The sequence below is a fragment of the Fundulus heteroclitus genome, chromosome 18 (assembly GCF_011125445.2).
Source record: "Fundulus heteroclitus isolate FHET01 chromosome 18, MU-UCD_Fhet_4.1, whole genome shotgun sequence".
In the NCBI taxonomy this organism is placed as follows: Eukaryota; Metazoa; Chordata; class Actinopteri; order Cyprinodontiformes; family Fundulidae; genus Fundulus; species Fundulus heteroclitus.
This window is the reverse complement of record NC_046378.1, coordinates 15,287,854-15,300,965: the sequence shown is the minus strand read 5'-3', so window position 1 is coordinate 15,300,965 and position 13,112 is coordinate 15,287,854. Positions and strand designations below refer to the sequence as shown.

Genomic DNA, 13,112 nt, shown 5'->3' with positions numbered 1-13,112 from the left:
GGAGAGACTACATTCAATTTTATTTTATTTTTTTTGCACTCCTAGAAACTCCTAGTACACAAGAAAATGTATTACGGAGCTTGGTCATTTAATTTAGCAATTAATTTGATATGTCCCCTTTAAAATTTGTTTCATGATCTGCCCATTTAGGTATGACAAAAAGCACTCTGTAAGGTGGTAAGTACTTTTACACAGCGCTCTATATTTCTAAATGCTTGTGACACATTAGGTGTTTAATTGGCTTATTCCATTCATCTTTGCTGACTGCTTAATTTGTTTACTGACTATTTGAGGAGCATTTCACCTCTATCATTTCTCATCTACTCATGAAAAACACGCAGGCAATCTCTCACAACCGTAAAATCCCCACACGTTTCAATGGCGTGTTTTTTTTTTCTTTCTTCTTTTTTACAAACCTCCATTGGATGATTGCTAAACTAGAACAGTTCTTTCTTACACAGCAACATTGATTTAGGGCAAAGAATGAAATGGCCAACCTTTGAAATTTAAAAGTGCTCATAAATCACAGGCTTTTAGTGGTGTGTGTGCTACTCTGTTGCATGCAAATCTAATCAAATTTGGGAAATGTGTTTTATAAAATTTAGCATAGGCTATTCCATATTGTTCTCATTTATATTATAAGATGCACTCCACCTCCCTCCCCTCGTTCCCTGAATGCTTTCATAAAGCTGTCACGCTACGTCTCGATTGGACATACTGTGCTTCGATAAATGCATACCACCCCTGCATGCACGTCGCGACACCATAATAGACAACTGAAAAGCCTGAAGACAGAATGTTTTTAGTGGAAATAATGTATCTCTTTGTGGATGTCTGCACTTATCGCTTTTTCAGGAGCAGAAAACCCTGTTTGTGGACACATGCACGGACACCCGACTGCTTTGTCCTCCACCTCAGCCAGCAGTCACACTATCTCCACCATCTCCCAGCAGCAAACTGAGTGACTGAGTGACTCAACTTCACGGTAAGTCAATCAATGAGGAAGGGGGAACTGAAGGAGGTTTTCCTTTAAAAAAAAAAAAAGAGGTTTATAGTAAAAAAAAAAAATCCTCCCATAGGTCTCAACGTGTTTCTCCCATTTCCTTCTTTACGGTTTTATGGGGTATTTATTTGTAATGATTCTTTCTAAATCAAAGGCACCGAACACTATCTTCTGTGGCTCTCTGGCTCAGCTGCGGATCTCTTTCCCCTGACCTTTTTTTGTTCAGGCTGTCCTGCAGGCATCACCTACTAATCTACTTCCCTAGTTTTGGACACAACTGCTTCATCAGCTTTCTGGCAGGCTTCAACCCAGCCACTGCAATTCAATTTCTACCACCCTTACCTTCATAAGGTGGAAATCCGAGCCTTAAAACAACTCTCTGCTGCAGTGGCATTGCAGCAGCAGACTGTAGGTATCGTCAATGCACTTCCTTTCTTTAAACTGGTAAAATAACCCTGTTCTAAGAGTTTGGTTTAGTTTGTTTTTCTCTTTAATTGATTTAGAACGTTCCACTGTGATATTATTTCACTGTCAGATTTTCAATAGCTCATTCTCTATGCAGAAATGTGCACATTTTCGCTTTAGTTAGAGCAGCGGGGGGATTAATTGTTCCTTTTTCAGTTTAAAAATGTAAACGACTCAATGCAATTTGCTGTGTTTCCGTACCTTTTGACTAATTAACTGAACTTGGCTGCCTTGTTTAATCAATGGGATCAGTTGGATTGTATGTACTTGACTGGGAATATGTCTGTGCTTATTGATTGAATTAACGTTTTTTTGTAAAGTGACTTGAGATGACTTGTGTTGGTGCTGTATAGACTGAACTGAACTAAATTCCACTGTGGTATTTTACTCAAGGTTATCGTACCTTAAGGATCTTACAAGTGTGTAGTTTTACCTTCGGTGTGGATAGCAGACACATAGCTCCAGTTGTATCTTTTGACTATGTCCACCATGGCCCGTGCTTGCTGAGCATCTGACGGCACCACTCGCATGAAATATTTATAAAGGCTCTGAAACCAAAGCAGCAAATGAGCGGATGGTGAGTAAATTAGCAAATCTCCGAGGTTAAAAACAACCACATTTAACCGATTAAAATTTTCTCATCACCTTGTCACTGAGGTCCATACTTGTTGCCGAGTAGGCGATCTGCGGTATGTTGAAAAGCTGCAGCAGATTCTGCACCTGAATGGCCACTGAGCTTGACCCCGGTCCAATTAAACCAACGATGGGTTTCTTTCCCCGCATCGGAGTAGCAGATGGGTCTGCACACTTCATGGTTGCTGCCCCTCCGCCACCTCCTCCTCCTCCACCACCTCCTCCTCCTCCTCCCCAAGAGGTCACACCACCCCAGTCCTCAGATTCATCAGAAGACACCAGAGAATCCCGTATGAACTCAATGCTCTGCTCCAAAGCCACAGCAGAGTGCCAACAGGAGTCCCGGATCTCGCAGCCCAGAGTAATGTTGGGAAGGATGTTTTGGTCAGCGTTGATTCGGTCCAGCGTCAGCATCATGGCCTCCACCCTCTGGATGCCGTACTGCTCACGCACTTCGCCACACTTGCGTTCATGAACCTGAGCCAGGCGGAATAGAAAAGAAAAAAAAATTAAACAAAAATATACTTTCACTAAATTTGATGTTACTTTTTGCTCGTCTGCATATTGCAAGGATTTGTTTGGGTCCAATTATGCATAATGGGACGAGAAAAGCTTAAATGTCAGTGGGTGGGTACTGGTTACAGAGGCAACTAATGGAGCTTAAACGTTCATGGTGCTACAAAGCACGAAGAGGTTTCATTGTTCCAAAATAAATATATATTTCTCTCAAATAATGTGCAAACATATGGGCACAAATATAAGGAGTAATAGTTTTGACAATAATTTAACAAAGTTTGTGCCGCCAATAAGTGGATAATTCAGAATTTCCTGAAAACGTCTTGAGGAGTTAACATTTTTCCTCCACTGGATCAATTTCTTAGTGTTAGTGTTAATTTAGTGTTAATCCAGATTACTTTCCATATGATAGCGGCTAATCTGTGCAGACTTCTACCCCTTTAGAGCAACGCTAACCCCATAAACGTCATAGCAGGTTATCCAAACATTGTTTTCTAAGCCTTTGAGTAGTTATAACATTTGCACTGGGCCATTATTTACCATTAAGATAACATATCATTTACACAGGAAATGGAGGTAGGAGGTGGTGCACCACCACTAAACGTCCTGACAGAGATTAAGAATGAAACATTGAAAGCATTTCACTTGAGAAAACCAGTAACTTGCACAAAGAAAAAACATTGTTGTTGTTTAAGTGAAACATGCAGTGTTGATCTTCACTCTGCCTTACTTTTCTTTCAGGTAGTTACTCTGACTGAAACACTTGCTACATATTTCGTTCTAGGTACGTTTCACATAGGAAGATCATTGTTGGCGCACCAACCAGTACCTCCATTTCAGATCTAAATGGTGTAGCATTTGCGTGAACCGCTATCATTTTTGAGATTTCAGTTATTTTTAAATGGTAGTCCCCTTTAAACTTGGCTCCTCCCAAATGAAACATTAGCTTTTGTCCCCTGGACCCACTAATCTGGATTTATACTAAATAAAGACACAGAGAGCGTCATAAAGTTCAGGAAAGAAATTAGCTGCTCAAATCCTTCTAAAAAAATATTTTTTTAAATCTTGAACTAACCCTTTAATATCAGATTATTTTGGGTTTTTCAGTCAAATTCGGGCAAGCATAACACTGCATGCTGACAACTTTATAGCACAGAGACCATGTTGCAAATGTACACAGAGACGATAAATCACCTTATCAGCAGTAGGCTGGTGATGGACAGAAAACAGAGCTCCTATGATGATGTCTCCGGGCATGTGTGCCACAATTCTCCGTTCACTGGAGTCAGATCCTTCACACCACACCCAAATTGACAGAAGCAGCAGAAGCCAAAGCATCATCATGGTAGACCGAGGTAATAAAGCACAGGCAGATCTCAGATTGTATGCGCAGAAGTGTCACAGGGTACTACTGTGCGACAAACGGCTTGGCTGACCATCTCAAGAGCTGGTGGCCCAGTGGAAGGCTTGAAACAAAAGTCATTTTAGTATTCTCCCTTTCCAACTTGCTTTTTGACGGCTGCTTGTGTGTCATGGGGACAGCTGTTGCTGTGCAATCTGGAAAATTCAGGAGAAAGTCTGAAAAAAGTTTCACTGATGGTTGAAACGACTCCAGGATCCCCCAGTGACAAGGCTGCGCTGGTCTCCCCTGGAACAGGCCAATGAAAGACATCTTCCCAGAAACCTGTGGGAGTGAAAAGATTCAATTAGACTTCGACCCTTTCATCGCTGTATCCACAAAGCCTTGATGAATACGTGGCCAATAAATATTAGAATGTGAGAAAAACACAGTGGCTGTAGCTTCAATAAACCTGGGATGAACAATCAAACAGGTAGATCGGCTTTTGATCTAGATTGGGGTCAATATATATATCGGGGTGCAATCAGCTGGAATGCCTAAGATTATTTTTAATTATTATTATTGTTGTTTTTTTTTTTTTTTAAATTATGTGATACAAATCGGATTTGACCTGCTGAGCTTAACTTATGCGACATCCAAGTCCTCTAAGAACATCACGTTAGGTAGGCCTGCTTGAAAATGATAAGTAGTATTATAAACAGTGAAAATATGTCAAAAATAAAAAGTCTTACAGTGAACAACTTGTTTTGCAGTTGTGGCACGTGTGCAAATAATGTAGAAGCTTTTGGTTGAAAAAGCATCCTATCTTCTAGCTTTTTCCTTGTTTTTTATTTATTTATGTCTTGTCTTTTGTTGTTTTTATATTTTTTGACATGTTCTCCTTTTTAGACTTAATAGAGGTTTTGAATACACATGTTTCTCTTAATTCCTGCAGTTAAAGCAACGGAGACGACAATCTGCTAAACAGCTGAGACATCTGGGGAATTGCTGTGTTTGGCATTTTAAACAAGTGTATAATGGTGTTTAGCTGGGGAACGTTAGCTTGCGAATGCTAACATTGTGCTCGGTTGACTCAGCCTTAGCTGTTGCCCATTTGTGACACCAAGAAATTACAGTTAAAACCCCAAATAACACACACAAGAATGAAGCCAGTGATCACTTTTTTTTCTAAATACCATGCTCGTTGTTCAGCTAATGCTTGAAAAGCTACTGAACAGATATTTTCTCACTTAATATAATGTTTGTGTTAGCCTATATTACAGCAAACATTATTTGACTGCCGTTTTTCCAAACTGAAAATAAAACTTTGAATCAGTGTGTCTGTGACTAATATAAGGGAACACAGCAATAAAACAAAGCAAGATGGCATGTTTTGGAGAAAAGCTGGGTCAGATTCAGTAAAACCTTCAGCTTTTGCACATAGTCACATACAGTAGCTGCAGAGCAACCCTGAGCGGCCGTTTCTTTTTGCAGCTCAATGTGATGACTACATTATTGGCTGTGGACCAGCTCTCTACATGCCTTAGGTATCGATGCTTCACAAACACCGGCCCAGCTCTTGTACTGTGCTCCCTATGGGGAATAGTTCTACATCACTGTGAATGAGCGGAGTCACCACTGTGTCAACGTGATATCAATATCTCAAACACAACAGCATTTCACGCATGAAGCAGCTGTGAAGAACTGCTGCTTTTCTAAAAGGGTTTTCGGCAACTCTATCATAGGTCTCATCCCTGCTGCTATAATTTGCCTGCTGAATGTCTTTATGTTTTACCACTTTGTGATTAAAAGCAGGAAAGGAAAAGGAACCAAACGGCGTCCTTTTCGATGAAAAGTCAAGGGAGTTTAGCTTGTCCTGTATGATTGTTGCTTCTCACGGAAAGAAATCTTTGGACTAATATAACTGCATCTGTGGCCATTGTGTCTTCCTTTCATTTTAGCAAAAAAGTATCTTTCTGGATTGTGCCTGCTATCACTAATTAGAGAACGCATAGCTTGTGTTTTGTACCCTTTAATGAGGCTCAAAACAGAGATTTTAACTATCCTTCCTTTCATTCCTTTGCCCTGTTTCTTTATCACTGATATAACTACATATCTACACACTACTACATACAACTTCAGGTTTCATTTTGCAGAACCCTGTTAGATTTGTTCAAATACCTACCTTTAGCTACATTTTCATAGTTTATCATCACCTGTTGCAGTATATATTCTGCTCATCTAGTCGGTTTGACACATATTCCATCTGTGTTGGGATTAATCGTCTAAAATATGCATCTGGCGACCGCGCAAAAGGACAAAGCGGGTTCCTTTCTGTTTACGCGACAGTTTCGTTTTCATTTCTTATCCAGACCTAATGATCACATGACCATTCTGGTCTTGAAAATTCAAAAGGTCTGTAAACGAACAATGAGTGCTCCCAAGTGACGCTGAATTAATCAGAACAGATTTGTGAACGTGGCCTCTTCCATTTGCCGTGCTCGTGCCACGGAATTTTATTTGACCTAAAAAAAATCTGCTTCAGCCTCGGTTAGCTGCTGATTACATTACGTACGTACTGTATAAACCTTATTTCTCTAAAGCTGCGACAGAGAGGCAGATACGCAATGGCTTGACAGGGAAATAACAGTCAGTTCGGTTGTAAGAACGTAAGTGACATCCATTCAGCAAACCCTTCAATTAGCCATCTGTTTGCATGTCTCCGGCATTCGGTTTGACATCAGTACGTCACCAATACTTCATTCAATCAGTCGATCTAAAAAGGTAGCGAGGAGCGTCGAGATTTAGAACAAGGTAGCACGCGTTGGAACGAAGAGACAGAGACATTGTTTGCCGAAAGCAGTAGATAAAAGAAATAAAAAAACATGAGCCGGGCAGCGGATGTAGAGCCTGCTTGAATCTAAATGGGCGTGTCAGGCCGGCAGGAAGGCTCACTGCTGCTCCAATAATGAATGAATAAAACCAAACTAAGCTTCGCTGCGCTCGCACACCCAGTTATTTAGTGATGCAACTGAGTGTCGGTCTCTGCTTCTCGCTCCCTCTGCCTCCCGTTCCCCCAAGTCTGCTGGTGAAACACACGAGCAAGCCAGCGCCGAGGTTTAAGAAGGCGCCTCAGGCTTCGGGCCGGTTTCATAGCGGCAGCACGTCGCTTGTGCAGAACATTCAGATCTTCATTTTGGCTCTCGTTTCAGCAGATCAGGCCATACAGGCCCGCTGTGTGTCCCTCGTGTCTCAGCAGCGGCTCGAGCCGTCCCGCAGTTTGGGAGTCTTTGGTGTGTCGCTCGTTGTTTATGTGCGGAGAAAGTGTCGGAGGCGCCGTTTTTTTGGCTGAATATGCAACCCCTCATGCATTTGTTCATTATCGCATCTTTTTATCTGCGGGACAAAAATACGTTTTCACTGTAGTTTATTTAGACAGGCAAAAAAAAATAATCACAAAAAACGTTTTCCAGATTGGAATAGTTTACACTTGTATTCTGAACCACAGTGCAGGAAGGCACCCAATAACATAATTTCTCAAGGTATACCTGCAGTCACTGGTCTGGTTTCTAAACTTAGTTATGAACAGCTGTCACTGTTTGTGAATAACCAGGGCTGGAAAGTAACTAGTTACATTTACTCGGGTTAATTACGACTTGCGAGTGCTTTGTACTTTTTTAAGTAGTATACAAAAGCTGAACTTTTACTTGTACTTGAGTATTATTTGATTTAAATATTTTTACCCAGTTACACTTGATATCGCATCTACTACCGAGTTAAAAAAAACAACAGCAGTGATCCATCGGCTGGGTTTGAGGTCAGAGACTCCAACATAGAGGCATATCAATCGGACATGAGTGGTGCTAGCAAAAGCACATCTGCTACAGCTGAAGTTAACCACCAAGAAAAGGTGTATTGTTTAATGTTCAAGATACAGCTAAATAAAAGTGAGTTCAATCTACAAAAGGACACAGTTTGAATGTGTTTATTGGACTTGTCATCTAGTTTATGAGCTGTTTACCCAGTTTACAGCGGGATGGACTGCATTAAAATTATGCATCATACCTGCAAAATATTTATATTGTCATATGTTGATATGTTTAATTTTTTGTGTAGTATTTTTATTTATAAAAGTCATTTTATAAAATTAAAAATGGCTTAAGACCAATATCCCTTGTTTTTGTGAATGCATGAAAGGGAGTTTCTTCTACGTAATGTTTAATTTAATGATGTATGTATGAAGTATGTCTGATTCTGTACTGTTCACTTGAGTAATACTTTACCCTGGTAACTTCACTTGTATTTAAGTAAACTTTTATTAAAGTAACTTTACTTTTACTTGAGTGCATTAATTTGGTAATCTTTCCACCTCTGGTGAATACTTTCCACTTACAGCCGTTTACAGTATGGAAAACTGCGGTTACACACAGTTTGAAGTATGATTTAAACAGATAGCAATATTAAGAGTCCACCTGTTTGCGAATTGTTCATGAATGTTGGATCTGGATCTTTTCACGTCCAGAGCTTTTGGTCCAGCTCTTTCTTCACCACAATAGACTAAAGAAGTGTGAATATTACAACAGACAAGGCAGCAATCAAAGAATCCATCTCCAACATGGCATGTGAGCGATACACCAAGTCCACCATTTGAGGCAGCGACTGACCCCCAACCCGAGGGGAGACACTCTATCAATCTTTTTCCAATTCAGAATCCCGGCCTCAGACTTAGAGGAACTGACTTTGACAGGTTGTGACCATTCCAGCATACGTTGAAGGTTATGGGGTTGAGGACACTAACAAAACCACATCATCTGCAAGTAGAAAACATGAAAATATGAGGTTTTCAAACCTGACACCCCCCTTTACTCGACTATGCCAAAAGATCCCATCCAAGAACACCAAAAACAGGATTGTGACAGCGGTCTGTCCTGGTGGAATCCAACACACACTATTACCATCAGACATGTTTCCATTAATGGAAACACGTCTGCCCTGAACCCTCAGTCTCCCCTGTGCTGTTTTAACTGCGAGAGTAGTCAATCAGCTTCTCTCATACAATAAAAAGTTTTGATTTTCAGAAATAAAATAACCCTGTTTTTTGACCCAGTTCAAATTTTTGTTCATAGCAGTGATAGAAAATACTGAACTTTAAATTAGTTGGAACTAGGATGACTGAAACATTATGTCAAGACTATTCTTCTTTCTTTTTAAATCAAAATGCTTACTTAGCGCCCTGCGGTCACTAGGCTTCACGCCGAAGGTTCAGGGTAAAACCAAATTGCCTAAAATACCCGCGTCGACTTCTGAGGTGAATTTCCACCCGAGTCATGTGGTTTTACCCAATGCAATGAAAACAGAGGCAGAGATAATGACTGGTCCCAGATAACTACCTTAATTCCTGGAAAAGGTTCCTGTGAAATCAAGATGATTATAGCAATGAAACCCCCAGCAAGAAGCCCCTTTTTTTTCATTTGCAGCCCTCTGAGTCAACTACAGGGTTCCCCTATCACACTCTTCCATGTTGCTTTCTTGTTGTGGCGCCTTAATCAACAACTCATTCCCTGAAGAAACATCTCCTACACACCATTAAGCTTTTATACCTTTAGCTCTATCCAAAACTACACACAAGTGTATAATGCACACCAATGAAACAACTTTTACACCAACATAAGGAGGGATCCAAACGAACCTCTATTATGCAGACCTCACTTTAATATACTGCATCTTATTAGAGCTGACAGACGGTTTTCTGTGTCGAGAAAACCTTTAACTTACTGTGCGGCAGAGAGGATACATTACTCTTTACAAGATATGCAGAAATACAGTTCTTTTCTCTCTCTCTCTCTCTGCTCTGTACGATGCAGATATTTGTGTTTGTAATTAGCGCAGGTGCAGCAGCAGCAGGCAGCGTCTGGGGAAATTCAGGTAAATTGGAGTTGCTCTTTTCATCACGTGCAGAATTTCACATTCACTTAAAAACCCAAATCCACTGTGCACTTTTCCGTCAGCAGAGCCGGGGGGCAAAGGGGTCACCCACAGGAAAATATACATCAGTAAGCTGCCTGCAATTATTCGCCTACCCAAACCAGGAGACAAACACACAGCGGAGAAAAAAAAAAGAGTGAGCAACCCGTATGCCATTCACAAATGGACGGCCGTCCACCCACGTGAATTCAAAAAAGGTCTGTTCCGTTATCACCCTGATGGAGAGAGCGCCTCTCTCTCCTGCTATAGAGAAACACTCCCTAAGGATGAACGTGTATGGTGCTGGGTGACTGCACACATTTTTACAGAAATCTGAGAAAGAAAATTAAAGAAAGAATAAGTGACACCAACACTGGACCGTTTTAGTTTCTGGAATTGATCTGGAAAAGCTTACAGTAAATAGGTCACTCTGCTTCCTCTGTTGTTCCCCCGTTCTGGGAAGGCTTTTGCTCTTTTGCTGAGTGGGCGTGTGACAGTGTGTCTCCCTGTGCTTCTTCTCTTATCCCTGAGTGGACAAGGGGACCGTTTTCTCCAGAGAAAACAATGTTTTGACAGGTTTTGAAAAAGTTTTAATATTATTACCTACTCTAGTGTGTTGCTTCATTTCTGGAATAATCTCTGTACCATTTCAGGAGCACTTTCTGAGGCTCGGATTAAAAATACTGTCAACATTGTGTTTGTTTGTTTGTTTTTTGTTGGGTTTTTCAGGTTTATATGTGGGCTTTTCTTCTAAATATTTCAAATTACTTATTATCAAGCATTCATAGCGAGACGAACCTGATGTATAGTACAGGGAGCCTTAAATGGTTGTTATACAAGCGCAGTGACATGACCACACGTGTCATCAGCACGGTAACAGCCTTACCTGACGCAAACGCCATAAAAGGTGTGCAAGAGCGGCATGCATCCCCCACCCAAACAGGCATTGACCCTTTATCGCCTCTCCTGCAATCCGGTGAGACTTTCCGCTGTTGGTCCTCTATGCAGAGCACCTTAATTACACCGTATACTTTAATCCCTGTCTCTCTCTGCATGTGTGTGTGTGTGTCCTTTTTTTTTTTTTTTTTTGCAGAAATGCATGCATTCCGAGTTTAATTACCAGACTGATCTGACATCTTGCAAGCCCTTAATTAATCACCGACGAGCCGCGTCTGGTCAAAGTGCCTGGCTCTCCAAGGAGAAAGACTGGCGCAGCGCCGCAACAGTCAGCCGCGACCGCAAAACGCGGCGGAGAGACCAACATCTGCACCCGATCAAACTCATCGCGATTCGTTGTGACCGAACGAAGGGTGCAAAAAATAAAATAAAATAAAATAAAATAAAACACATGAGAGAGACCCAGTCCTAAACGAGCGCTGCTGCAGCATGCACAGATGGAAAAGAGGGGTACAACCCCCCCCCCCCCCTCAGTCTCACTGACATCTCTGTGCGCCCCGCCAACGCCAGAGGAACGGGATGTTTCCTTAAAACCGGGTTACCTTTTTTGGGGAGTCATGATCAAACCCAGAGGTTAGCGCAAGTTCCGACGGCAGGAAAAAAAAAAAAAGTGCGACAAACTGATTCCAGTCAGAAAGCCACAGCAGGGACACTCAGTACCTCTCCGGTGAATAAATTACCTTTTATCTTTTCACTCTAGGTTCATTTCTCTCAAATCTTAACTCAGAAATCGTTACCTTGCGGGGTCCTTCATGCCTCTCTGAAATCACGCGCACGGTCCCGCTTCGCAATTAGGATGCATGCTGTCACCGGAGAGGGGGAAAAAGAGGAGAGAGAGAGAGAGAGAGAGACTGCCGATAAGTCCAATGTCAAACAGCCCGAAAGCAGCAGCAGCAGCAGCAGCAGCAGATCGCTGTGCAGCTTCCGAAGCTTCCTCCGTTTTCCAGTCACGCACACCTGAACCTCTTCTCCAAACACCTCTCTCCTTCAACACACCCCTCTGCTCCTCCTCTTCTCAGCACATCTCCCCTCATATTATCCCCCCATCGCGCCTCTCTCTCCCGTTCTTCACCCCCCCCCCCATATTAATTCAGCATTGCTAAAACATTCCTCTTCAATTTTTTATTTATTTTTTGTTTAGCAACCAACTAAAACAGTCAGCTTTTTACATGCACTACTGCCTTTTCTCACACTGACCCATTAAGGTATGAGCCATCATTGTGTTAGTGAATGTACAGGTGTACTACACTCTAGAAACTGCTGGGTTGTTTTTTTTATTTATTTTTCACTCAGATGATGTGGGTGCAGATGTTGGATACTGTTAATCAATCGTTAATCAAACACGATTCGGTGGTTCCACCTTACCTTGTCCCACTCGTCCCAACCCTGGTGTTTTAAAATCAACCCACGCCTGGATCTGTCCGTAGGCCTTTTAACACAGGACTCCATAAGCAAAATGACCCAAACTGGGTCTTTTTTTTTATCTGTGCATGTTTATCTGTGTTTTTTTATTATTATTATTATTAGCTTCTTCCTTATTTGGTGAAAATTGTGTCAAAAATTTCAAACTAGTTAAGTGTGTTAACTAATCCCCTTTACCTCTCCAAAAGTTCAAGTTCAAAAAGATTCCTCACCATCCTCCAACTACAAACTCCAATATGGTGGCTGTAACTACAATTCACAGCAATTGCCCAAACAATCAATAGTTTATTATCATTTCAGATTGTCTCTATCTCGATAAATCCGTTGCAGGCTTCCTTGTAGACAGCATTTGAAGTGGGACGCGTTCATTGAGTGTTAAATTTACAGCTAGGTAGACATTAAACTGCAATTGTCATCTCAGTTGCATCTGAATTGTCATCTCAATTAGATTGCCTGGACGGTATATTTGGTGGGCTATAATATTTTAGGAGCCATGCCAGAGAAAGCCGCTTCCCAATAATCAATGCAGCTATGTGGATAGGCGTTCACTGCCCTTCATACCCACAACTGATGTAGCTCTTAGCAATCAAGACCAGAACACCCAGGCAGAGTAGAGGGGACACAGCAACCATAGGAAGTAGTTAGAAAAACGAGAGATTATAAATGACATGGACCTTATAATATTCAACAACAAGACTGGCATGTCATGTTATTTTTTTAATGCACCCCTAGTCTAGCCATCCATCCATTGTCCATATACCAGCTTGTCCTGTCAGTGTGGCGTGGGGCGAGTGCCTATCTCCAGCTGTCACT

At 41.5% G+C, this 13,112-nt stretch overlaps 1 protein-coding gene across 1 annotated transcript in view; it reads right to left on the bottom strand.

Moving 5' to 3' along the window:
• LOC118566798 (metabotropic glutamate receptor 5-like) overlaps positions 1–11,898 on the bottom strand; it is a 29,956-nt gene extending 18,058 nt beyond the window's left edge. The window contains exons 1-5 of the mRNA XM_036150218.1: positions 11,615–11,898; positions 3,812–4,301; positions 2,348–2,578; positions 2,114–2,275; positions 1,902–2,016 (exon numbers count right to left, since the gene is read on the bottom strand). Of these exons, the coding sequence (XP_036006111.1) occupies positions 1,902–2,016; positions 2,114–2,275; positions 2,348–2,578; positions 3,812–3,961 (658 nt within the window). The 5' untranslated portion in view covers positions 3,962–4,301; positions 11,615–11,898. The remainder of the gene's footprint in view (positions 1–1,901; positions 2,017–2,113; positions 2,276–2,347; positions 2,579–3,811; positions 4,302–11,614) is intronic.
• Between the last annotated feature and the right edge of the window lie 1,214 nt (positions 11,899–13,112).